General features: G+C 39.7%; 1 protein-coding gene across 30 annotated transcripts in view; it reads left to right on the top strand.

Annotated features, from left to right (window-relative positions):
• rims2a (regulating synaptic membrane exocytosis 2a) overlaps positions 1–25,939 on the top strand; it is a 122,293-nt gene that overhangs the window by 6,049 nt on the left and 90,305 nt on the right. For 23 of the 30 annotated variants that reach the window (XM_088307882.1, XM_088307857.1, XM_088307854.1 and 20 more), the window contains exons 3-5: positions 16,936–16,968; positions 17,607–17,699; positions 20,943–21,153. In XM_088307882.1, the coding sequence (XP_088164008.1) occupies positions 16,936–16,968; positions 17,607–17,699; positions 20,943–21,153 (337 nt within the window). Of the gene's footprint in view, positions 1–16,935; positions 16,969–17,606; positions 17,700–20,942; positions 21,154–25,096; positions 25,538–25,939 lie in introns of those variants that run through there. The other 7 variants (XM_088307880.1, XM_088307865.1, XM_088307862.1 and 4 more) reach the window with 3 other exon arrangements.

The following is a 25,939-nucleotide window of genomic DNA, read 5'->3' as shown; positions in this document are numbered from 1 at the left end:
GTGTGATTTTTGTTTAATTGATGGCCAGTCTTATCTGCAACAGCTAATTCCGGCCTATGCTGAAAATAAAATATTATGCATTAATATAAAACACCGTTGCCATAAAATACATAATTATTGGCCGATCATTCTAATATTTTCAGAGGTTGATCGAGGTTGCATAAATTGAGATGTCAGCATAAACTTGGGTGACTACTGGTCACAGTTTTGGACATTAGGCAATGTTTAGTTTCCTACATTACATATTCAGACTGTCACTGGGGGATCTCAGTTCGGCAAGTGAAGAGGGACATACAGTGTTACATAAATGTCAGCAACTAAAGAGCCATTTGAACTCATTTCATGGAAGAAACGACTTCAGCCACAAACCACTTGGACGTCTAAAATGAAGATTGATTTTATTTTCATTTTCTCCTTTTAATTTCTGTCATTAGTGTAGCGCCAAAAAAATCACACGCTGACAAAGAGTCCGTGTCGATTCGAATGGAGCTATGATTAAAATGCGTACTTTAAAATTATTTTCTAATTGATTCATTCTAATCATCGTGTCCCATATATTATTGGCGGAACAGTGGACAACTGGTTCGCACGTCTGCGTCACAGTTCAGAGGTTGCAGGGTTTGATTCCGACTCCGGCCTTCCTCTCTGGAGTTTGCATATTCTCCCCGTGCCCACGTCGGTTTTCTCTGGGTTCTCCGGTTTCCTCGTACATTCCAAAGACATGCATAGCAGCTTAATGTGACACTCTAAACTTTAGAGTCTAAAGGGAAGCTCCAAATTGGCCCTAGGTGTGAGTGTGAGCGCGAGCGTCTCTGTGTGCCATGCAGTTGGCTGGCAACCAGTTGAGGGTGTACCCCATCTACTGCCCGTAGACAGCTTAGATAGGCTCCAGCACGCCCATGACCCTTGGGAGGAAAAGCAGCTCAGATAATGGATGGATGGATATCATGTATATTATTATAAATTAGGACCTTTGAGAAATCATCAATCACTTGCTAAAATATGAAAGAAACCTGTAATATGCTACAGGAGGATGCGTAGAGAATGGGTAACTAATCAAGAATATGTCCATGTAAATGAAAATGATGGAAATGTGTGAAATGACGTGTTTTAACATATTTTGTTGACATTAGAATCTTTCAGCCAGATTGATGGGCTATACAGTCAGGTCCCTAAATATTTGGCCATAGAATCAATTTTCAGCATTCCAGCTCTATACAATACCACAATGGATGTGAAATGTAACAATTAGCATGTGCTTTAATTGCAGACTTTGAGCTTTAATTTGAGGGTATAACATCCGGCAAAGGTGTAAGGTGGAGGAAAAACAATGCGTTTTATATGTGCCGCTACCTTTATAAGGGACCATTATTGGACAATTAGCTTCTCAACTGGTGCTCATGGCCAGGTTTTCTTCATCTTTCCCTCATTATTTCACTTACAAGAAGCAGATACAATGTCGAGAATTAATTTCAAGTGTGGTCTAATAATTTGGTATCTGAGATCATCTCTCAATATGGACTCCAAAGAGCTGTCTCTATCAGTGATGCAAGCCGGCATTAGGCTGATAAATCTAAACAAACCAATTAGAGAGATAACAAAAAACTTTACATGTGGCCAAAACAACTGTTTAGTACATTCTTAAAAAGAGAGAAGGCATTGATGCACTCAGCCAAACGTTTAGACCTGGAAGACCATGGACAGCAAATGTGGTGAATGACAGGCGAATCCTTTCCCTCGTCAATTCTCCAGGAGGTGGATTTATCTGTCCAAGTACACAATTAAGAGATGACTGTATTACCAGAGGAGGAAATACAGATGTTCACCACAAGGTGTAAACCATTGGTGAGCCTCAAATACAGGAAGGCCAGATTGGCGTTTGCCCCCCCAAAAAACTGAAACAAGATCTTATGGACAAACGTGACAATGATCAACTTGTACCAGAATGATGGAATGACAAAAATATGGCGAAGGGAAGGAAATGCTGAAGATGCAAAGCATATCGCCTTATTGAAGCATGTTGGTGGAAATGTACTGGCGAGGGCATGTATGGCTGCCAGGGGAACTGGATCTCTTATTTATTGATGATATGAATGCTGACCAAAGCAGTGTTTCGGGCAGTCTTATTCAGCCAAATGCTTCAAAATTCATTGGATGGTGTGTCTCAATATAAGTAGACAATGACCAAAAGCATACTGCGAAAGCAATGGCCAAGTCAATCACCTGACCTGAATCCTATTGAACATGCATTTCACTGAAGACAGCTGCAGCAGAGGCCTGGCAGAGCATCATCAGAGACGAAGCCCAGCATCTGGTGGTCCATCGGGTCGAGACTTCAGGCTGTCCTTGATTGCAAAAGATTTGCAACAAAGTATTATAAAGTGAAAATCTGATTTATTGTTAGTTTGTGCAATTACTTTTGGTTCCTTAAAAAAGTGAAGGCACATATAAAATGATTTGCATTGCGCCACCTGATTCGGATGTAAATACCGTCAAATTAAAGTTTAGAGTAAGCACTAAAAGCAGATCTTGATTGTTTAATTTCAAACCTATTATGGTGATACAGAGCAGGAATGCTGAAAATGGTGTAAATATCGAAATATTTATGGACCTGTAAGTGATTCACCACACATCCATTTATTTTTAAATATGATTCGTTGACTCTAAAATAGTCTAACCAGATTTGCCAAACTGATTTTGTTTGTTCAGATTAAGAACGAAGGCTGTGAAGGAAAGCAAAGGACAGAAGAGGGAAAGGCAAGTGGAAAGTTTGCTGGTGTTAGTATTGGAGCGAGCAGAGGAAATGAGAAGAGAAAACAAGAGGAGAGACATTGACGTCGAAGATGCTATCAGGTCTTGTTGCTGATATGACAGCCTCAGTCCCCACTGACAAGCATCAGCCATCTCCCATAACAAGCTTGGCACATCAGACTTCATTGTCTCGCACACTTTGTTCTAAATAACATCTGCACTCGTCAGCATAGAATTTATTCTCTTCTAGGCTCTTATCCCTCTAACAAAGTTTGAAGGGATTTTCCTGCCCCTGGTGCAGCAGTTTGAAATGCCCTTGGCGAAACATGACTGTCAAAAAATGTTTGCCATTGACAAGTCATGTCATACATGCGGCATGTTGTACGACTGTATAGGCGCTACTGTATGAATGTACCAGTGGCGGGCCGTGCATTTCACACATAGGCCTTCAGGGAAGACCAACTTAGTCCGACTTGAATAAAACAGCCTCATAATACCATCATTTATGACACCACGACAGGACAAATAATATACAGAAACACACTTACACAGTACAGAGTGAGTGTTGGACAACCCAGCTTCTCTATAAAGGTCCGTCTTGAAAATGGCTTCGCAAGTGCATCTGTAATTAAATCCACGCTTTTCCCTCCTTCGGCCATCGTGGTTTAAAAAAAAAAATATATATCTTTTAAATTTTTGAACGGTCGCCAGTTACAACTTGTGTGTCAATTCCGCCTAGCGCTGCCCCCTCACGAGTGAGTCTCCAATCACAAAACGCGTTCATCACCTTCAGCTTAAGGCCAGCGAGAAGGCTCACTGTAAACTTGTGATCTGATTGGCTATCGCAACTGTCTATCAACTCTGAAAGCTGTAAGTGATTATCCACAGGACCTCTGAAAGCTCATTGGCTTTGACTGAACAGATGCCCGCCCAATTGTATCTGAAGGCCTCGGACGAATAGTGCAATGCTACTGATATCGTGAAATCTGCCTGGCAACACGAGCTAGCTGAATTCTGATTGGAGAAAAACTCTCACCTAAAAATACAACACTAGGATATAATATGATATCAATGTGAAAAATATGATCATAATTTCTTGATTATGTTAGGCCAGCAGAGAAGGCCTTGAAGGCCTTGACCGCCGGCCACTGGAATGTACTGTATGTGAATGTCATTGCAGTTTGACTTTATACCGTTTGTTAATTGACTGACAGACCCTGAAATCACTGATGGTGTAGCGGTTTACTGAGTGGGTTCGCTTTCCAAATAGTGGTAGTGTGAATGTGGATTTTAAATGAAGTTGTATTGTATTGTATTGTATAGAATTATTGTTTGTTTCTAATTGTTCCCTTGAATGACTGGCGACCAATCTAGGGTGTAGTCTCCCTTCTGCCTAAATCATCTGGAATAATCCATTTGTCGTTCTACGTCTTAAAAAGCTGAAGGGATTTGTAAGCTTTCAGGTTCTGAGTATTGAGCTTCTTCTATTCTAGAGCTGACTTGTTGCATGTAAGCGTGATACTGTGCACACGCTGTGTGTTGTTCACTCATCATTGAGATATGCATCAACACGCTCAGTCCACAAAACAGCTGACCAGTTTTGGGGAATGAGTTGGCCTTGTTAAAACTAAATTTACGTATTACTGAATTGATATTACTTGATTGATCAGAGGACTGTTGCAACGATTAGGAGATGCTCATAGTAGGTACTTTAGTTGTCTTCAAAGAGGTGAACCTCGAGGAAGCTGACCACTCCTGAAAATTGGAGTTGTCTGCTCGCAAAACCAACATGAGAAATTAATTAAATATTTATTTTTTTTGCCCCAACAACTAAAAACTCGAAATCTAATTTCAACACAACAAACATTTTCTGTGATTTTCTGATATAATCCTGTTTAGGGGATTCTTTTTATTTTCTTTAGGGTCAGAAAAAATACAAAAAATGCTTATCTCTGAATGCTTGTGTTCTAACCTCAATATACAGTGAGATCTTACCAGTTAGAATTGATCAGAATCCCGACAATGGGCTTTTTACGCTAAAAAAGAAAATACATTCTTTGGAAATCCTTAATTTGAACATATACTTAGGTTGCACTTAATTAAAATGTGTTAAATTAACATTATTTTATTATTTTGACAAAAAATATGTGGAATTCGCGCCAGTTTACCACATTCACGTTGAAATGAATATTAAATACCTATTTTTACATTGTATATTTTCTTTTTTGTCTGAAATTAAAGTAAGCTAAAGTGACAGTTTTTAAGGCTTTATTATTTTGCCTTGCCATTTCAACCGTATGTTACGTAATGGAAATTTTGATAGTTTGCACTCTATTTCTATGTATAATGGGACCATATTAGGGTACATAAAGTGAATGAAGGAATGATGGCGAAAATGCATGTTTTACACCTGCCCGTCAGAATTTATTAGGAAAGCTCATCCCAGCTAACCGGGAATGCTATTAGCCAATCTGTGCTTCCAACAACACTAACTTAAGATCAGCAGCCTTGGCTTTGACATCATGGGGCTCTTTTCTTTTTTGTAGACGGCACAGCTACACTCGGAATTAAAAACGATCACATCTTGATTGTCGTACCAGCGCAAGGTGCATTGCATCTGTTTGGAATTTTATTTATTTGTGCCATTCTGGCGTACAAACGGTGGACCCTTTGACACGTACCTGATGCATCTGACTATATGGTGGGAGAATGCTTTAACTTTAGAACTGTTCGAACCACGTCCAAGTTTTGGTTCAGGTGGTCGATTTGAATTTGATCGGGGCACAAGCAGATTCTGAGTTCCGTGGACATGTGTGGTGGATGTCATTATATTTCAGTGTGCAAGGAGGTGTTGGGCGGGTGGTTCACTCCGGGACATGAGCGATCGGGCCACTATGTGTCTGTGTCGGGCCACCCAAAGTACAAATTTCATAAATAAAAGTGATGAAATCAACACATTCTTGCTTTTTTACTCATCAATATTCAGAGTTTTATCTAGGTATATTAATTGATCAAACTTTGAGCTTTCTCTTGCTTGAGAAATGGCTTGACCATGACATCAAGCCCAGATAATGTCAAATGCTAAATATGCAGTTTTATACGAAAAAAACCCCATAAACATAAGACAACATAAAAAAATACACTGAAGTATTATTTTCTTAAAGGCATGAATAATATAGTATACACTTAAGACATTAAATATGAGCTAATCATTTCAATGTATATTATTACAGTATATCATGAATATGCATAGCCATCGCCAGTTTTTGCAGGGCCACCACAACATGGCTCAGAGTGGCCTGATAGGGTCACCACTCAAAAGGTCGTCCATAGAGTTCTGCTAGCAAGTCCTTAGAAGTGTAGGTACCTTCACCCTTAAACCTCCCGCAAGACGAGTGCAAATTAGTTTCTTCTTGTGCTACGGTATGCTAAGGACTTTCAGAGTGACTCTTTCACAAGGAATTTAAAAGGCAATGAGAGGAGCCACTTTGTTTACCGGCAAGTAGAGGCGTCTGTGTTCACCACCACCACGACGTAAAGCTGCCACTCTGTACCCGCTTTAACGTGTTTGCTAAAATACTAATACGAGGTTTAGTCCACAGATTTAGACCGCACCTCAGCTTAGACTTGATCTGAGCACGAAAATGGAGACCATAGTGTTTACAGTGCACAAGAGGCTTGATCTTGACCATACGACCACACAGGGAGGGTTCGGCTGTTCCCAGTCACAATCCCAAAATAGGCCCCCAAGGCTAAAGGGGAGCAACCTCGAATGCTGTATCATAGCACAAAGGCTAGAGGGAAGAGGAGGAGGAGGGCTCAGGGAGCGACAGAAGGAAGGGCAACATATAAAATGTTGTATTTAACTTTTATTTCGAATTTAACTTCCGGTATGTAAAAAATAACAATTTATGTGTTTGATTATGTATGTGACCACGAACGTCGTGAGGATAAGCGAGTCAGAAAATGGATGGATGGATGATGTATGTTTATTTTGAAATAAAAAAGACTATTGCATTGTTTTTTCCTGTCTATTATGGCATATGGTATTATGTAGAAATACACACACACAGGCGCACAATCAAATGTCTGGCTATGTGTGTCAGAGAGCTGGTTTATTTACTAGTGATAGTTTACACAACGCTCTGTAATCTCTTCACTCGGTTTGTGCGTGTGTGCGTGTATCTCTGTGTTCTGCTCATTCATGCTGTTTGAAGCAGGTGCAGACCGGTGACTCAAACACAGATGCCTGATTATACCTTTATATATATATATATATATATATATATATATATATATATATATATATATATATATATATATATATATATATATATATATATATATATATATATATATATATATATATATATATATATATATTGATAAGCATGAATGAAATAAATATAATTTGTTTTTATTGCATCATGGCGAGGCATTGGGGTTTATTCTAAACTCTGAATCAGTGTGAACGTCTTGCTCAATAAAGGGCAACATATAGTATTATCAGGATTTTTTTTACGAGGAACGGAATGTTCCTGGGATCGTTGGTGGAAAAGGGTCCCTACACTGCAAATTAGCTGGTATGTAGAAACATTACTTGGTGTTAAAGTTACAATTTATCAAAGTGTTAAATGTTCAACACCCAATAGTGTGTTATAGTGACAAAATGTAGTGTTGTCAGTGCAGTAATAAAGACACTATTCAGATTAACATTAATGAGTGTTCATGTCAACACTCTTCAGTGTGGGGAAAAATACCCCATGTCCCATGACCTTAAATCAATCACATCACAAAATATAAATTGAAAATATGTTATTTTAATACATCAATTTCAGACACCTCATGTACCGTAAAACACCGGGAGAGAACAATGTATGTATTATCGTTCATTAATATCATGTGAAAACCGGCAATCATAACAATAAAATCAGGTTAGAAACTCAAATAACAATGAACAAATAGTCCTCAATTCTAAATGCAATCAGGTGATCGTCAAAACCCATACGTTTTTAGTACAACTACCCACACATGCAAATGTTCCATCCTGGCATTCATTTCCAGAGTTTTTCTTCCTGGAGGTAGGGGCAACACTGGACATTACACATTTGATAAGTAGCATCTCTCTGGGCGTGAGCATTGCCTTCATTTCGATACCTTGACAACTGGCTGGTTCACCAAACATTTCATCATGGACATTCTTTAATCACCTGATGACTGTTCGGATTGTTGAGTGGTCTTGAAGAGTCTTAGGGCGACCTTCAAAATTACAAGGCAGCAAAACAGACAGAGAAAATGGACACAAAATAATTAACATTACATCAAATCCATTTTCTGAAGGCCTACATGGCCACACGTAAAACCTTAGAGGTTTTGTTTCCAACTCACATCCGTAGATGAGTCCTTATCTTTCAAGTTGTTGAAGAGCGTGACGATTCCACGGACATGGATAATGCATTCAATCTAGCACTTCAATTAAATCAAATTCCTTCAAGGACATTTGGATTTTCATGTGATCTTACTTACATGTTACCTTTTGTAGAATAGGCCAGTGCTTTAAGTGGGCTGATACGCAGCGGTACGGAGAGCTAGTATGTCTCCATTTTTTAATCTTTTGCCAGACTTCACATAAGCCCACATTACCCTCTCTTGTTCAAGTTCTCTCTTGAACTTTTTCATATTCATACAACTCCTGGAGTAATTCGGGTACCTCCCAAAAAAAAATGATAGTGTGCCTTTTTTCTGCTTCCAGTGACAGTTTATTTGTTGTGTGTGCCGTTATTTAGAGGTCAGGGAAGTTGCTGACATACTGATAATGTAAATGCAAAGACTAACTTCAAAATAAAAGCTGCCCAAATGATGTTGACGCCATTGCAAGTAGTCTTAATAGGCTTTTATTTTGAAGTTGGCCCATTTGTTGGCGTGACGGCTGTCAAGGGAGAAACCCACTTCCCTTCTCAACGGCCAACTAGATTGTCTTTTCGACATTTCAGTTTTTATTGCCAATACATATTTGCTACCGACATGCTAGTTTTATTTTTTTTATTTATCTCGTAAGCGAGGAAGAAAATGCTGCTGAAGAAAATGGTCAATCATTATGTAAGGGCTTGGTTTCAATTTCAAGGTGACACATTGGGGTATCAGTGTTACATCCTCTACTACAGAGACTATTGTATTCCCGAGTACTCTTAATACAACTGTTTTAAACTCTGGATTCGAACTTTTATCACTGGCCGATTTCCAATGTACTCTTTTCTGTACACACATCGTTTCCTCGCCACTTCTCAGGACTTCAAACTGCGTCATTCTTTCACTTCTCATAGATCAAAGGATTTCATGTTGAGTAGCATTATGTTTTTCAGTGCCTGTCAAGTACATGCCGCAAGTAGGTGGATTATGGAACTGATTGCCATAAAGGGATGTTCAAGAAAAGTGATGCACATGACATCACAAATGTAGCCATGGGCCATGGCCAGTCTTTGAACACTTCACACAAAGGCGGCAGCCTGGAACCTACGTACATTGCAGAGTCTGGATTAGTTGCCGCCCTGCCTAGGGGTGAAGGTAGCTTTATTGATGCATAATATGCATCATTCCACTGATCCAGAGTCAGCTTGTATGCATGCTTAAAATGACTTTTTAATATATATGAAACACCATAAAAATAACTTTATCTACGTTATCTGACTGGAGGGACAAAGAAAGCCGATGCAGTGCTCTCAGGATCATGCCCTTCGACCAAAGTCTGATGGAGGGTCTCCTGCTAATCCCTTAATATTATTTGTCCCACAAAGCTACAAATTGCGACGCGTGGTTGTTACGAAGTGAAATGAGGTCAGAGTGGGGGGTAGGGGTGGTTCAGAACCACAGAAATCCTCTGAATGATACAATCGATGGAGAAATCCCTGACATGTTGGACATCGTTCAACAATTTACCAATAAGGAAAACTACTGTCAATCGCTGTTGCATCATCTGTTTTGTTGGCACATGCTTTCCATCCGTGCTGTATGACAGCTAATGCAAAGGAATCCTTTGATTTGCGACTTTGATCCGGCAACATTTAGCCGACTTTCTGTCACGAGACAGATGTTCAATGCTATCAATATCAACTTAGTTTCATTTGCACATTTTTGTTTGCAGTGTCTGTCCCCAACTCTCCCGTGAACAATATCAGATGTGGGCATTTTACAAAATTTAGCTCGTCCGTCATTCGTCATTCATCATCCATCAACGGCCTGAGTAGCCGTCTGACATTCAACAGTCATCATTTTTTTCAAGCCGAATTAACTGGTAACCTTCAGTTGGTCAGTCCATCAGAAGTCCGTTGGTCTGTTAGCTAGTCTGTTTCACATACACTTATTTGTCAGACTATTGAATTAACCAGAACTTGTAACCTTCCAAAGCTTTGTCTGACCGCAAGGACTCAACATTGTAGTTCTCCCCATCTGCTGTTAGGATAGTTATTATAATATCCAACCTGGCAAGCTTGCACATGTGTCTCATTATGTCCTTTTCATCAAAGTAAGATGTGAATTCACTTGGACGGAATGTTGACTAATTAATGCTAAGCTAATTCTATCACTGCGCTTCATTGTAAATTCTTTGCCTGCCACTCCTATTATCCTACCAGCGTGGACGTGCACATGAGGATTAATCATGTGATGTCAGAACAGTGTGCCAATAGAGATCAGCACTGTCACCTTTCGGTAGCGGCAAAGTACTTCCTTGACTCCACTGTTGAATGTTAAATATATTGGGCAGATTGTTGAGCGGCAGCATGTGCGGTACATGTGTGATAATTAGTGCTGTCAAGTAATAAATTTTTTTAACTAATTAATCAGAAAAAAATTCCACGATTTAGCACGATTAATCACATTTTCAACGACTATTTTTTGCAAAGCTTGTTACAGATATTTACTTGAATAATATCTCGGAATTGATGCAAAAATCACCAAAATATGAAGTATTTGATTCAAAGACTTTTCGAACAGCGTTCTTTGATTCTTGAATACGATTTAAATGGAGACATCTTTACAGGCATTTTTCTTCTAGACATTTCTCAAAACTGCCCACAAGCGCCACACTCCAGCAGTGTTGGTTTGCAAGGCCCAGTGGTAACTTGAACGCGGTGTTTTGTTCTGAGGCGTGCTAAAGATGTGCAGCTTATATGGCGCAATATTTGCAAAGTATGCAAATTATTTTTTAAATAAACCAAACTGAGTTAAAATATTTGACTGAGTTAAAAAAAATTAGATTAATCACCTGAGTTAACGCTTTAATTTTGACAGCCCTAGTGATAATACATTAATATTGCTGATAAACAAAAGTGTTTCTTGTGTGAGGGCTCCCACCAATAACTGACTGCATCAATTAATTTGTGCGTTGTTGCATGGCTGCTCTTCCCTTGAACTAGGAATATGCAAATTGTTGATATTATTAGATTGAAAAAGAAAATCGATCTTTGACCAGAGAAATAAAACGTAACCCAAATAATTTTAATCACCATTAGACTTTTTTTTTTTTTTTTTTTTTTTTTTTTTTGTCTTCACACGCTGGGGAGACTGGAAGGAATGTATTCCCTGACCGCACGTCCCCATTGGACCCTTGTTTGGGGTGCTCAGACTTTTATTAAGAAAATAGAAAAATAAAAAAACGTATTTTGACAGCACATAGAGCATGTCGTGAACTGTTTGAACTAGCCAGGGTCTGAACGCTGCTAAAGTTCATATCTTAAATTCACCCCTGATGCGTAGTGATAATGAAATGGCAGAAGGAGTAGAGAAGGCTGTGACAACAATAGGTCAGGGTATCTATTACAATTCTATTGTTAGGCATGCCTGTGCTATTATTATAGCCCAAAGTGTGTACAGTACAGTCCACCTGCTGCACCCAGCCAAACAACAGTCTCGTGGAGACCTTTAGGGTGCTTTTTGTATATATATAATGTTTTGTGTATTTTTTTTTTTTAATATGGGTCACATGTGATTTGCTGATATGAGTAAAGGGAGATGTATAACTCGTATTGAGTGTTTGTAATGGAATGAAGTCACCAATTACATACTATAGTAAAAATATTTTTTTTGAATTTTTGGCTCAGTTTGTTTAGAGGCGATTTAAATCCAAGTTGCTTCAGTTATAGGATTGTCTCACAGGGCTAAACTGGCAAGCAAAGACTTTTGCTGGCTATGAGACCGTAAATAATTGGGTGATAGCAAGACTGGACAGAACTGGTGCTTGTGAAGTCATTTGACGCTCAAATCATTGAAGGTTAGAGGAGGGCATGGCGCTAGAGTCAGTAGTCTCTGTCTGAATATTGCACTTTGATATCTGGCATTATAATGTAAAGGGTTATGACCCTTGCGGTGGTGCAGGGGGCGTAGGTTTAAGGCTTGCGCTCTGGTTTATTCCCAGAGGCACGATTCAACCGTGAGTGGTAATTGGTGTGACGTTACGAGAGGATATTGTCATTTTCCCAAAAAGGTGCTGATCCGTCCGGTTGAAAAAGATAAAGACAGATTAGACTGCCCAACATTCACATGCCTTTTGGGATTTTTGTCCATTTGTCCAGAACAGAATTTTTGTAAGGTTTGGAATTTCCATTCTAGCTCATACCAAGGTTATTTTAGATAATGAATAAATATAAATAAATAACTGAAAACGCAAATTGAAAAATATGAAATAAAATGAAATAATGAATAGTGAAATTAAATAAAAAACAAAAATGCTTTTAAAAAAAAACTAACAAAATAATTTTTCAATTACAAAGCTGACTAAAACCAACTGAGCTGTTTGGGACATTAATTAATCATCTAGTTGTGCTCCAGTTATTTATTTATTTATTTTTTTACCAGTCTCTTAGTCAATGTCTTAATTTGGAAATAAACTTGTGAATGTGTGAGCTGACGAGTGATCAGCCGACTCTCCATTTGGGAATCTAAGAGAGGAGACATGAAAGAGCTTTCTTGAATCCTGGCAAGTAATCTAAGGAAACAGATGGAATTTAGTTATATATGGCAACAGATTAACCACTTCCCCGTTGTGCAGAAAACCTGCAGTCGCCAGCTTCTGTTCAACCTTCTGAATGGTAGTCCTTGGTCAGGATGTTTGACTCGTGCACTGTTCAAATACCTATTTCGATGAGTGTGCCCGATGGATTCAAGTCCATCTGTGTTTTTTAAAGCCAGCCTATCACACTTTTCCTGCTCCATTTGCCAGACGAAGTCAACAGCACTGATTCTACAATGAGGAAATGTAGGACTTTTTCCTACTACCTGTATTCGAATGAGCAAGTTTGAATTATGTGAGCTGCTGTTTTCGGACTGATTTCTTGGTATGTGGATGTCAGGAAAACCGCAGGGCAGCTGCGCTTGAGCACAATAATAAGGCACTTCTTGATTTTAGTGCCGGTGTAAGGCTCGTTTTGCCTATTGGGGAATTTTAGAGCCAGATCTGTGCCATGCAGGGTGTTCCGACGCTCTGAATATGTTTCTTTTGACATACGCCTGGCACACCTGACAATTTGGCCGCTGAAATTTGACTTGGTTTGCCGGAACAACATTTAACTATTGGTTCAGGTAGTGGAACATATTTTTGGGGAATTTAAAATTTAGCTCGCTGGCCCTGTCACACACCGAATGATCGGGATAGAAGGCAGTCCGCAAGTGCCCACTTCCTTGGTCAACATTTCATCACCTGGAGGTCTGCTTGCAGCTCTTTATAAATGTACATTGAACGCTTGGACCTCCTGCATGGAGTCCAGCAAGTCAGTTTCTGCTTCAGCAATGGCATGTGGACTGCACCTTCCGTGCAATCATTTTAAAGTGAATGAGAGGAGCTGCTTCAATTTGCGGTCAATTCTGCTGTGTTTATGCCAACAATGCCGCAAAATGTCCACACTGCACTAAACTGCAGGCGTCTGTAAAAAAAATACCAAAACCCAGTTTAGCCATCCCCTGTGCAGATTCAGACAAGCCAGACTTGCACTGGGCTGAAACAGTCAGCTGACTTGACTTGAATGTTACACATTGAATCCTTTGACATACACTTTAATTTGTAATAATATAAATTGATTTGATGTAAAGCATTTTCACACTTGATCATGCCACTGTCTGTATCTGTTGACTTTTTCATAGTATGGTCTAGGATTTATACAGAATGTGTAATTCAGTGAATTGGTTATTGGCTACAATTGACCTAAGAAGTCAAAGAAAGGTGCAATAAACCATAAATACATCCGAGTTAAGATTGTGGTAAGACCTTTTTAATGCTCTCACTTCTTACTTTTTATAAAATAGTTGATATGAATACATTTAACTTGTAAATGCATCCTGGTCATTTTTTCCACAAAAAAAGAAAAAGCAAAATGTACAACTGTAGAATTTAGTGAGGTCTACGTAAATATGCTGAGGTCTCCTCAGATTTGCTGAAACCTTGTGCCACATGCTGACACGACAATGTGCATGTGTGTACTGGAAATTTAAAAGTAATGGTAAAAATGATTTTTTTTTTTTTTCAAATGCTTCGAGATCACTGCATTAAATCATCTATACTCTAACCCACACCCTAACCCATACGTCATGTGTATTGATCTCATGTACAGTAAGTCAACATATTGCAGCATACTTCAGTGACACTTTTCCCTGTTGGTCATTTGCCTCGGAATGATTTCAGACTATCAATAACTTCATCGCCTGCCAGAACTGACTGGCTGGGTTTGTGTTAATGATGTCTGTAGTTGGTATTTACCCACTGAGCCAGATGACTCCCTTATGATCCAATTATCACTCAATCTGTGGTGGATGCCGAGGGCCCTCAGGGTTCACTGCCTTAGGCATGAGATCTTTTATCAAAGACTGTCTGTTTTAGATGCAGAGATAAAGTTTAAAATGTTAATATAATACATAAAAGGGATTTTAGAAGCTTTTGTAATATCTCGGTAGTTGCAACTAATCTCTGCTGATGGTTGTGACCATCAATGTGTCAAAATAAATGTTGTTTGTGCACAGTATTATAACTTCACACTCACCTGCACAATAAGATCCAATACAAAAAAAGAAATTTGCATAGTTGTATTTTTTCGGATAAGTGTTTCTAACATTTCTGTTTGCTAGTTAAGCTTCAGTTTATGAGTAGGTCAAGCTTTGGTGTTTTGTGGAAGATCTTGCTGTCAGTATGTAAAATGTTCAGAGCGGGTGTGTATAATGCAAAACACTGATGCACCTTATTCTACAGCACACTTCTCATGTAAGAAAAAATTTTTAATTTCTGCTAATCTGCTCATTTATTTCAATGCTGATTTAAAACAATGGCCCTTGTGCCAGGTCTCGGGCTAGCAAGCTTCTATTTGCACTGCCAATCAGAAGTTGTCTGATCTGCAGAGATGCATGTGACATGCTGCCGACCTTGTCTCAGCAGTGGATAAAAGTGATGATTCACAACTCTTGGAGCTGTCACAGCAATGCTTGTGTGAAGCAGCTGGTTTATAGGTAAGAGGTGGAACGATTAAAGAGAAAAGTATGCTTAAGTGCTCTTTCTGCTCAATTGCAGTCCAACAAAAATGTGCAATTAATAAAGAATGGACATTTTACCTTCTCAAATGATGGGTTTGCTGTCTACATTTCCAAAAGATTTTTTGTTTTGAAAAGAGTGCTTGCAATACCAATCACAATTTTTCTGTATTAAAGAATCATATGAATCATATTATTTCCCCTCACCCACTCCCAGTTGTTGCTTCAACACAGTATTGACTCTTGTGTCATTATAATCTGTTACTTTGATATTCAACAAATCCTTTTCCTATTTGTTGTGGAATTGTTAGTTTTGCTGGTCATGTGTCCACTAGAGAGCAGTGTAGCACCAGACATAGTCAAAACTGGCTCAAAACAAAACAAAAAAAAATTACAGTATAGTCTAGTAGTGTCCTCAGCAGCCAGGATAGCGACTACGTCACTTGTGACATTTTACACTTTGGCACACTATGGCAAATAATACACTGCTCCCACACGAACCTGTACAGGAGCACATGACACGCGTGGGATCTGGGTCCACTGAGGCTCGTCCTTCGAAGCAGTCCTCACACTTTCTGTCCAGTCGACATGCTGGCAGGGAGAGGGCTCAATCAGATAAATATGAGGCTTGTAATGCGACCACAGAGGCGAGACTGATGGGATCAATAAAGAACAACATTGTAGGTCACTGGGAGAACACAGCGAGAGGATAAATATGGACTGGCTCACCCGGAAACAGAGCAGCAAGGATGATGGGTAACCAGGACAATATCTTCTCTTGCGTGTTCTCATTCTCTTCATTTTAAAACAATTAGATGCTCGGTGTGACTTGTGATTTAGATGCTGTTTACTGGATGCTGGCTTGTAAAAAAACTTTTTTTTTTTTTTTAATACCACTTTATTAATGTTGATCAGTTGAATTCCTTTAATGTGTGCGGAGTGGTTTTAGACCAGCTCCATATGCATAACATCCACATTTTATAATCACATTTTATTTCCCATTTGGTAAAGTTGACAAGAGTTATACAAAAGCTAAAGCTGTGGGCTCATCACCTCAGGCAAGTTCAAATAATTTTGTCACAATTTTCTTAAATATTTGTTCCTGCAGACAAGTGCTAAAATGTACAACTTGCAAATGGGAGGCGTTTAATGAGCTGATACTATTTATAACTAACTTAGCAGTAAAGCAGTAATCCTTTTATGCTTGATGCATTATGACAAAAGTCCAGGGACACTCAAGCTAGTTCCCTGATTTTTTTTCCAAGAACTAGCTTCTCATAAAGACTTTTATTCTGTTCTCAGTATATTTATTTGTGTCCGCTATTAGTGTTATTGCATACACTGCGCTTGTGTCACTAAGTTGGTGGTCTTACTGGATACTTTGGCTGGATATTCATGAGGGCTGGATATTCGGGTTTCAGAGTATGGCTCACATCAAGATAAGTTAGTCCAAGTGAAGGTATTTTTTTTCTACCCTTTTCACCCCCCTCACTCCATTTTCATAATTGCCCGTATCGTCGTCATATTGTCTTCTTCTCATCACCATATTATTTTGGGTGGATCATCATTTATTTTTTTTATACCCGTTAGAGATTTTTATATTTTGTTGCTTGTGTTTTCCTCATCCATTTGTGTTCTTCATGCACTGAGTTGTGCACCTTTTTTGATTTGTTTTAGGATCAAAGAAGGACCAAAGCCTCAGTCTGCACAGTAAGTAAACTACATTACCCAGAGTGCTTCAGGCTTTGACACTTCTTCCTGTCATTTGGTGTTATGTGCTTCGTGTGGCTCTGCCCCCTGTGTCTCAGAAAAGGAGGAATGGCAATGCCTTTTCCTTTCCAGCTTTCTTGTTAAAATCCAAGTTACAAACTTTCCCGCATCTGTGGCTGGTTTTCTCACCTTGCGTTGTTGTCTGTACCTGGACTGGCTTGTGTAGCCTTGAAATAGAATCTCGAGTTCTTCCCAAATGTTACCTTTCCGTACTGTGGTTGCACTTTAACCAAATCTACTGTCCGTGTAGGACAAATTTGACCCCTATAGTGTCTCCTTTCCTTAGCTGAGCATTTAAGGCTGCTCTTGTTTCCATCGGCTATTGCGCCTTCTCACTTCAGCTTTCCCTCTGTTTTTGGATTTCTATTCATCTATTGCTGGTTTTAGGAAACTAGTTGCTTCTCTGCTGTGTCTCCGCCTCCTCTCTCTCTGCTCTGGTTGTAGTGAATGTCCCCAAGTATTGTTCACTTCCTGAAACTCACACCCCTGCTTCTTAAAATACCTCACAGGATAGATTGTTTTCTCAAGTGATGACTAGCTGCGCTGTACCTGTCACGCTTATTTGCTTATTTGAACAGGTGGTTTCCCTTTAGTGGGATCACTGAGCTGGTAAATAATGTTCTTCAGCCACAGCAAAAGTCCCAAAATGACAAGGAGCCCGAGCCAGACGCGTAAGTAGAAGATCAGACACAGTTTGATCATCTCCCTCCCAGCAGGCACAACCATACAACGCCACACAGTACAGCACAGTTCTAGGCTACACATTGGATTTATTAATGATCAATACATAAGTCTGGAACTCTGTATTCAAAACAGATTGGGTTTATTACTAATATTACATAACTTCCAATCTTAGTTTTTTCATTAGTATTTGACTGGCAAACATACAGGAACATAAAGTTTATTGGACTGTTAAATTTTAAGGTTGAATTTCAAATGAATGGAAATTTTACGTTTTTTCTCATCATCAAACTCATTTTAATATCTCACAATAAACAGCCCTAGCAAATATAAAACAAAGTTATGTTATGTTAATTTATTTTATGTTAATTTATGTTCATTTATGTTATGTTATGTTTTGTTTATTCTGAGGAGGGGTTTGGTGCTTTGGGCTGCTGGTGCTTGCCACATATTGTGCAGAGTGGGTTTCGTCCGTGGTCTGACTCATTTTGCTATCCTATGGGTTTAATATTAGCGTAATGCGACCGAGACAGCTTAGCATTGGTAGAGAGTTCGATGAAACGGCGAGAAGCCGTTCTTTTCAAAATAAAATATTGTTCAGCCTTGAATAATAAACCGGAAGTACTGCAAGTTTATTTTTTTCTGTTATTTGGTTGGCGCAGTTGCCGACTGGTTAGCATGTCTGCCTCACAGTTCAAAGGTGCAGGGTTTGAGCCCGGACTCTGGCCTTCCTTTGTTTGCCTGTTCTGCAGGTAGTCCGCTTTCCTCCCACATTCCAAAAACATGCATGGTGGATTCAGCACTCTAAATTGTCCCTGGGTGTGATTGTGAGTGTGGTTGGTTGTTTGTCTTTGTGTGCCCTACGATTAGGTGGCAACCAGTCCAGGGTGTACCCTGCCGGTTACAGGCCGCGGCCTGGTGGTTGGGAGCCACTGCTCTATTACATCGCATTTGGTCATTCTAAGCAAATCCAACCTATTTCTCATGTCTCGTCATGATTACAATAAATGTGATTTTGTTTAGCTCACTTACATGCTACAACAGGATATTGTAATTGATTTACTTCATCAAATTATGTCACCGGTATTATTAATTAGACACAAGGGAGCAGCATAAACATCAGCTTTATGGCAGTGTGTAGTTCACCCTGGCTTTGGACATATCGTGCCATATGTACAAACAGGAGACTCATGTTACTGGCAGCTTGTCCCTGCTGGGGCACAGCCCAGAGGTAAGGGAGCTCAGATGATGATGCTAGCATAGGGCGGTACAATGAGCAGCATACAGTATGATCACTGATAGGCAGTCTCACCTACATTTGACCGTGTTTGACTGAATAAGTAAACCCTCATCATTAGGCGCAGTTGACCTGCAACCATTTTACTCCACCTCTCTCTCTCTTTTTTTTATTTGGGATTTTTCTACAATTGGATGAGATCAAAAAGCCAGTCTTTACAAAAAGAATAGTATTCAGGTATTCATTTAACAATATTTGTTATAGAGGTAGTTGTATGCAGTGCAGTGGTGAAGAACTGCAATTCATTAGCTATCTAATGACAAGTGTGTGTGTCATAGAGTATTTTAGTTTTCTTATGGAGCTAAGTAAGGTAACCAAAATTTGAAAGCTGTCTTGAAAATATCTCAGTTGACTTCAGATGACAGGCAACGTAGAAGTAATAATAAACTCTGAACATGTCACCAGTCAATCTCAAGGGATGGAACATTCTGATAAGTTTCAGGTAAATTTCCACTAGTTTTATGATAGGGAATTTGGAACTCCAATCTAATGAGATTTTTTGCAAATGATGGTAGTTTAATGGGAAAAAATCAACAACTCGTAATTTGAATAACTTCTCACATTCATCTGGTTATTTTGGTTATTCACATTATGCTAATCTATGTAAAATAATTAAAAAAAGAGTGGGAACTAAACCCACACTACCTGAACCTTAGTAAACTACTGCACCATCAGTGACAATATTGGAGAAACCACTCTCAGTATAATGCATTGCTGATTTACACCCTCAATAATACCTCTCGGACAATTATTATCGCTAGGTCTATGCATGATATTTCTGCTGGAGTGTGTGATTGTATACAATTTGTAGGTGAAGTGCCAGGTTTGGCCATTGGGTCGTGAAGTATAAGCATTTCTATAAAATAACAGATGAAGTTGTAAAAAAACAAGGTTGTTTGTAGTCACTCATCCCCTTTGACAGTGGCCATTTAACTTGCATAACAGTTTTCGTCACCTTGTTATCAGACCCTCTGTCAACAAATGAGATTTAGTGAGATCTGTTGAACAAGGCGACACACTAATCTCGGTTTGTTTATCACACAAAGGCTCCGACACTCCTAATCCAGCCGTGCAACGAGGGGCATGCTGCTGGCACACCCTCACGCTGTGATGCCACATGCTCACAAACAAAAGCGTGCACGCACATGCGCACCCGGGTTACTCGTCAGGTAGTGTGGATGGCCGCTATACTTAGGCACCAAAGCACAGGCTGAGGGTAAAGGAAGCACGTTTCACTCAAACGCAGGCCCGTATGTGGTAAAAGGATAGTGCTGCTCAATAATTCACAAGCACTAATGAATGTTGCAGGGGATATGTGGGGCGAAACCAATTCTAATCGCCATATTATGAAGTCAGCCCAGTGTTTAGTTTCTAAGGAGACGCTCAATTGACATGTGTCATACAAAATGCATGTGAAGAGCCCATGTGTTTTCTGTAGCCTCTCAGGACGTGTCAAGAGTTCAGCATCTTCTGCAAAAGATCACGTGTTGTGTATCAGTAGGATGCCATCTAAAGGACAATGGTGGTAATGCAATTATGCAGATGTGATGTATACAGGACCACCAACTGCATGTGAGGTGTAACAAAACTATAACAAACTGTCGCATTACTCTCATTTCTATTCTATGTTAAAGCTCTTGGATGCTTTTTTCCCACCTTATGTGATGAAGCTTTGGATCTCGTGTTGTACACTATACATGGTCCATTTTCTGACAGAAATCATCATCCCTAACACATCAGTTGGCTAGGTGAATGCAGGACTCAAAGATACATGTACGCATATAACAAACACATTTCTGAACGCAAAGCTACATCTGGGTTACATTTTCGGAATGAATCCATTTCAGTACTATTAGATGCAGTGACATGGCGCTTAAACTTGCTGTCTCAGTCAACATTAGCCCTCTTTAACATGTGTCCTCTTATCCGCCCACAGGAAGTTGCACCAGCAGTTTGAGTCATACAAGGACCAGGTCAAGAAGATGGGGGATGAGACAAAGCAGGCTCAGGAACAGAAGAGCGAAGCCCCAACTTGCGGGATATGCCACAAAACCAAGTTTGCTGACGGCTGTGGCCACCTCTGTTCATATTGCCAAACAAAATTCTGTGCTCGGTGTGGAGGACGAGTGTCTCTGCGGTCAAATAAGGTAATACTGCTTTGCATGCTTGGGAATAGCCATTTATAAGGGCACACATACAGATGTCCTGCCCTCAGGCAAATTTTTCCCTGCGCTACACAGTGAAATCATAATCTGGGAATTGAGCCAGAGGTGTCTCTCACAGTAATGCGTGTTTTTTTAATATTTTGCCCTCTACAAGAGACTCTCTTCCACATTTATGTTGTGGTCATGATCACTGTTAACTCAATGGGCTCTATGTTCTTGCCAAGTGCAAGTCTGGCGTGAGTCGCAGTGTAAATCGGCACTGGGCGGGTTAGACTAAGTTATGGTATTTTAACTGTACCGTTCAAACTTGTGTAGCGTGGTGTATTTGCAATGTGGGTGTGAACACAGCTGCCACTTGAAGCAGCCCCTCTCATTCCTGTTCAATTCTGTGCCAAAGAGGTGTGTTGATAGCTCTTGACATAGCGAAAGAAGACGCTGACTTGCTTGAGTCCTCCGGCAGGTCAAGGCATTCAAAATCCGTTTATAAATATCTAAAAGAAGAATAGAATATCTAAAAAAGATCAAAATAATGTGTTGAATGATTTGAATTCTGCATAGATTCGGAGCATTTGTTGCACACCATTATGACTAAAATACAATGACATCCCCTGCACATGTGCGCAGATGTCAGAATCTGTCTTCCTGCACCAAAATTGCGCCACAACTGGTACCAGCAAGCGTAAAGTTAAATTTACTTTCAGCCACCAAATTGTCTGGTGCGCCGGGTGCAAATGCCAAAGTGCCCTTCTTCCACCAGAACACCCAACATGGTGCAGAGAGATAAAACAAATTCCCAAACAAACACATTAAGGTTTGCAAGGGCACGATAATCAGGATATTTCGTTTATTACCATTGACTGCAGCTGTGCCATCTTCGAATATAGAGCCCTATGTTAATTTCCAGTAGTCATGCTGAATTTAACTACAGTTGTTCTACTGTATTTCACCACTGGAGGGAACTATTCCTCCTGTTTTCCCTCACCAGGGAACTCCATGGCGCCTCTTAGTGCCTACCTAATATTTGTACCTAAACATCCCCAACACACTAAGGTCAAGATGTTAGTATTTCATAGTTTTAAATTTTTATCAATGCTTCTGTGCAAACTGATCCAATGTAATTGCTGTCAGAGTCTGTGACTGTACTACCAGGCCTCTTATTTGTCTCTCACAGTCTTTCTTGTTCCCCACTTTTTTCCTCTTTCTTCCTCCCATTTATTTTCCTCTTCTTTTCTATCTTTCTGCTGCATTCCTGCTTACATGGAATTGCAACAGGAGGACAAAGTGGTTAGCAACATCCTTTTTCTGCGTTTGCTGAGAGTGTGTCTGAAGCGTTGTTGTTCTTGTGATGAACATGTGCACATACAGCAGCCAAAAACCATCTGAAACCAACAACAATAATACTGAACAGCAGTCTCTGTGAGTGTATTAACAATTGCTGAAATCAATACCACTGAGTAATCAAAACAATCAGGGGTGTTTAAATTATTTTATTGGAATTATCTCGAAAAATCAAATGTAAAAAGCATCAATATTGAGAAATTCAGATGATGTTGCAATAAAACTGAAGTCTATCCTCCAGTGAATGTCATGGATTTCTGAAGTTATACCATAGATGTGAGGATTGAATGTTAACATGATGTCATAAGCCTGAAAAGCGTTGAACATAGATTAGAATGAAAATAAATGGTTATTTTGTAGTTATGTATGCAAGAACAGAATGATTGGAATGATTTGAGACACATACCATAGATTGTAGTTTTTTGGTTATATTCACCTTTAGCCTGCGAAGACTACGGTACTTAAAATATCTTGGGCTACCGGAAAAAAATCTGCACCATCATGAACAAGCAAAACAACCAAATATGTTGTGTTTTCCTTTTAGGAAATAATTGGGAGCACCGCAGGCTGGTCATGGCTAGTTGCAGGCTTGACAAATGGTCCTAGGGAAGTGCCACTTAGTGAATGGAGGCAATGACACAACTTGCTAAGTAGTGTTAGGGCCTTTTTACCCTCAAGGTCAACCATCAATACACACTGTAGATGCCAGTGTTAAATATTAATGTGATGTTGTACAAAATAGAATCTCATGAATGGATTGATGTGTACAGAGACGAGGAGCTACAACTCCTGGGAAACACATAAACAGTACAAGACTTGACATTTTGCCACCATTCTTTCATTTGTACTTGTATGATGCACACACAGCTAGCAATTGCTAAGTGTTGTTGCGTCAAGCTAAATGCTAACAGAATGGGGAAACTTCATAAATGGGCTATCAGAAATTAGCACCGATATTGCGGTCATTTAAATAATCGAACAACTATTATTTCTAATAGTTTTAATAATTTTTAATTTGTCTTTTGTGTCCGTGAAAGAGGGAGCAGTGGTGAAAGCTGCTCTCTTTCCCCCCTTACCCATTTATTCTTTCTCTCGCTCACAGATGGTGACAACTGCGGTGAGAGAGATCTTGTTCTGTGAAACAGCATCGAATATTTACTAGTCTGAGACTCTGTCTGGTGTCAGTAGCAAGAAGTGCAATTGCTCTGTGGAATTTGATGTAAAATGTGAAGGCTCTTTGAGTGAACACTCAGCATTTGTTACTCGTAACATTCTATCAAAGTAAAAACACAGAAGAATGAAGATTGGAACACCTATTTTATTAGAAGAAAGTGGTGACATTTGTTTTTTTGCGCCAACGTTCTGAAGTCCTCATAATGCCTGCATGTCCTGGTGGAGTTCGCCACCAGTCCTCTCATGCTTCCTCTAATGTGGCTTCAAAAGAGCCTGAGGAACCTACAGTCTCCAGGGAGGAAGTCATTTGTGATTAAAGCAAGTCTTGAAATCACTACATGTGCTTCTTGCCACCCATTGTTGTTTGATTATACGGGAAAAAGGATTTAGTGAGCTTTTTGTTGAATTTTAGATAAGTCACTTGACCCATTAGAACACATAATATTATATCATCATCAACTTATCATTGTATATGCCCCAGGAATGTTGTGTTGTAGCATTTTATCAGCAGAGTCAAAATAGCCAACATTTTTTAATTGTGTTTGTTGTTTTGAGAGCATAGAGTATAAAGTATATCATTGTCAGAAATAAATAATATACCAATTGTTGTACCTGTCATGGTAACCAGATTTGCTATTTTACAGTTGTGCTCTCTAAGTTCGGATGGACCGGCTGGGCGCAGGTCATGTTGTTATCCCTGGCAGTGGTGCTAAAATTTCTGTTCTGAGTTGCCACACGTGATCTTAGACATTTCTAGAAAAAATGTTGTTCAGTGTGTTTACATTCATTGGCGTCTTGCCATTCTGCCTGCTATCTGGAAGTTTGGGCATTTGATATTTGTTATATTATTATTATTATTCATGGGTCGAATATGAATGAATAACGGAAATAGGAGTAAGAAGATGTTGTGCTCTCCTTAAGAAGTGAATACCAGGCATATTTGATCAGACCACAAAGAAACCTGAAGTATGCCTTCCTAATATCAGGTATAACTATTTTCACCTCAGTCCACTTGAAAAACATAACAGTGACTTAGATTGATAGAGAGCCTGGGCGCATATTACTTGTTCCAAAATGCATAGGAATATACAGGGGAGGTGCTCTGACATCTCTGCTTTTTTTGGGTTTGATTCTGGGAATGAAATGGAATTGAACATTATTATTCTTAGTGTACGTGAACGCAGCATCATTCCTGTAACTTGGCGTCATATTTTTGTCCCTGTGACTTCATCCTCTTGCAGTTATTTGAGGACAAAATGCACTGTGATTGCGGTGCCAACAAGAGTGGTCACAGCTCACAGCGAATGACAAAGTGCGCTTAACGGGAGCTGAAACATTTTCAGTCAGCATTCAGCGCTACCGCGTTGCTCTGTCTTATTGCTTGATCGGGGGGGGTTGCCGCATATAAATGAAGCTCACAGATGGAAACGGCAGGCTGACCGTGTCATGGATGAACTAATGCAGCGGTGGTGGGATGCATAATATCATTTGGCGGGTTGTTGCTTGATTCACATGCTTCTCTCCTAGGGTGATTCTGACAGTCCTTTTGGATCGGCTGGAACTGGAAATCTTTTTCAGTCAGGCACCTTACGTTTTCGGATTGTGACAGTACACTGGTGAGAGAAACTAGGACAGAGACTGCGGTGTTGTTGGTATGATCGGAGCGGATGTGGCCAGTCGAGTCTCCGGTGTAACCTTCACGTTGCTCCCAGCAGCTGGTGTCTGGACTTGGAGCTGTCCGCGGTTCTGAAGGTCGGAGTAGCTGGTTTGTTTGTCAGGAGAGCTGCAGACAGCCCGCCTTACGGAGCCGAGTGATTGAATAGAACACTCCGTGTTTCTCTCAGCAGCACAATGGGTAAGCTGGCGAGCGTGACGACTTTAATATTTTATGCTCTGAATTCAATTTACTGCATACATGTATAGTTGCATTTGGCCATTGGGAGCAGCTAGTGCACGTGTTATTGTCTTATTATAACCTTTGAAACTTGCAAACCTGTGCATATAAAATTGAAATAACAGACACTGTTTGGGTATGTGGATAAACGACATATTCACATGTACACATTCAATGTTGTAAATGTATTCCCATCTCATTCACGTGTCTCTGAGCTTCAAACAGGCGGCATAAATATTCATGAAGTCTATTATTATTGCTGGCGCACAGACTAAAATTAGAAGCTCATTAAAATGTAATTCACCACGTGCAGCCACCGTTGGATCATGTGATTGTAGCAGCTTGACTTATTTTCATCAGCTG

The sequence above is a fragment of the Idiotropiscis lumnitzeri genome, chromosome 10 (assembly GCF_059441095.1).
Source record: "Idiotropiscis lumnitzeri isolate Australia: NSW breed Sydney's pygmy pipehorse chromosome 10, RoL_Ilum_1.0, whole genome shotgun sequence".
Taxonomy (NCBI): Eukaryota; Metazoa; Chordata; class Actinopteri; order Syngnathiformes; family Syngnathidae; genus Idiotropiscis; species Idiotropiscis lumnitzeri.
The sequence above is the reverse complement of the archived record's forward strand: the minus strand, read 5'-3'. Positions and strand labels throughout refer to the sequence as shown.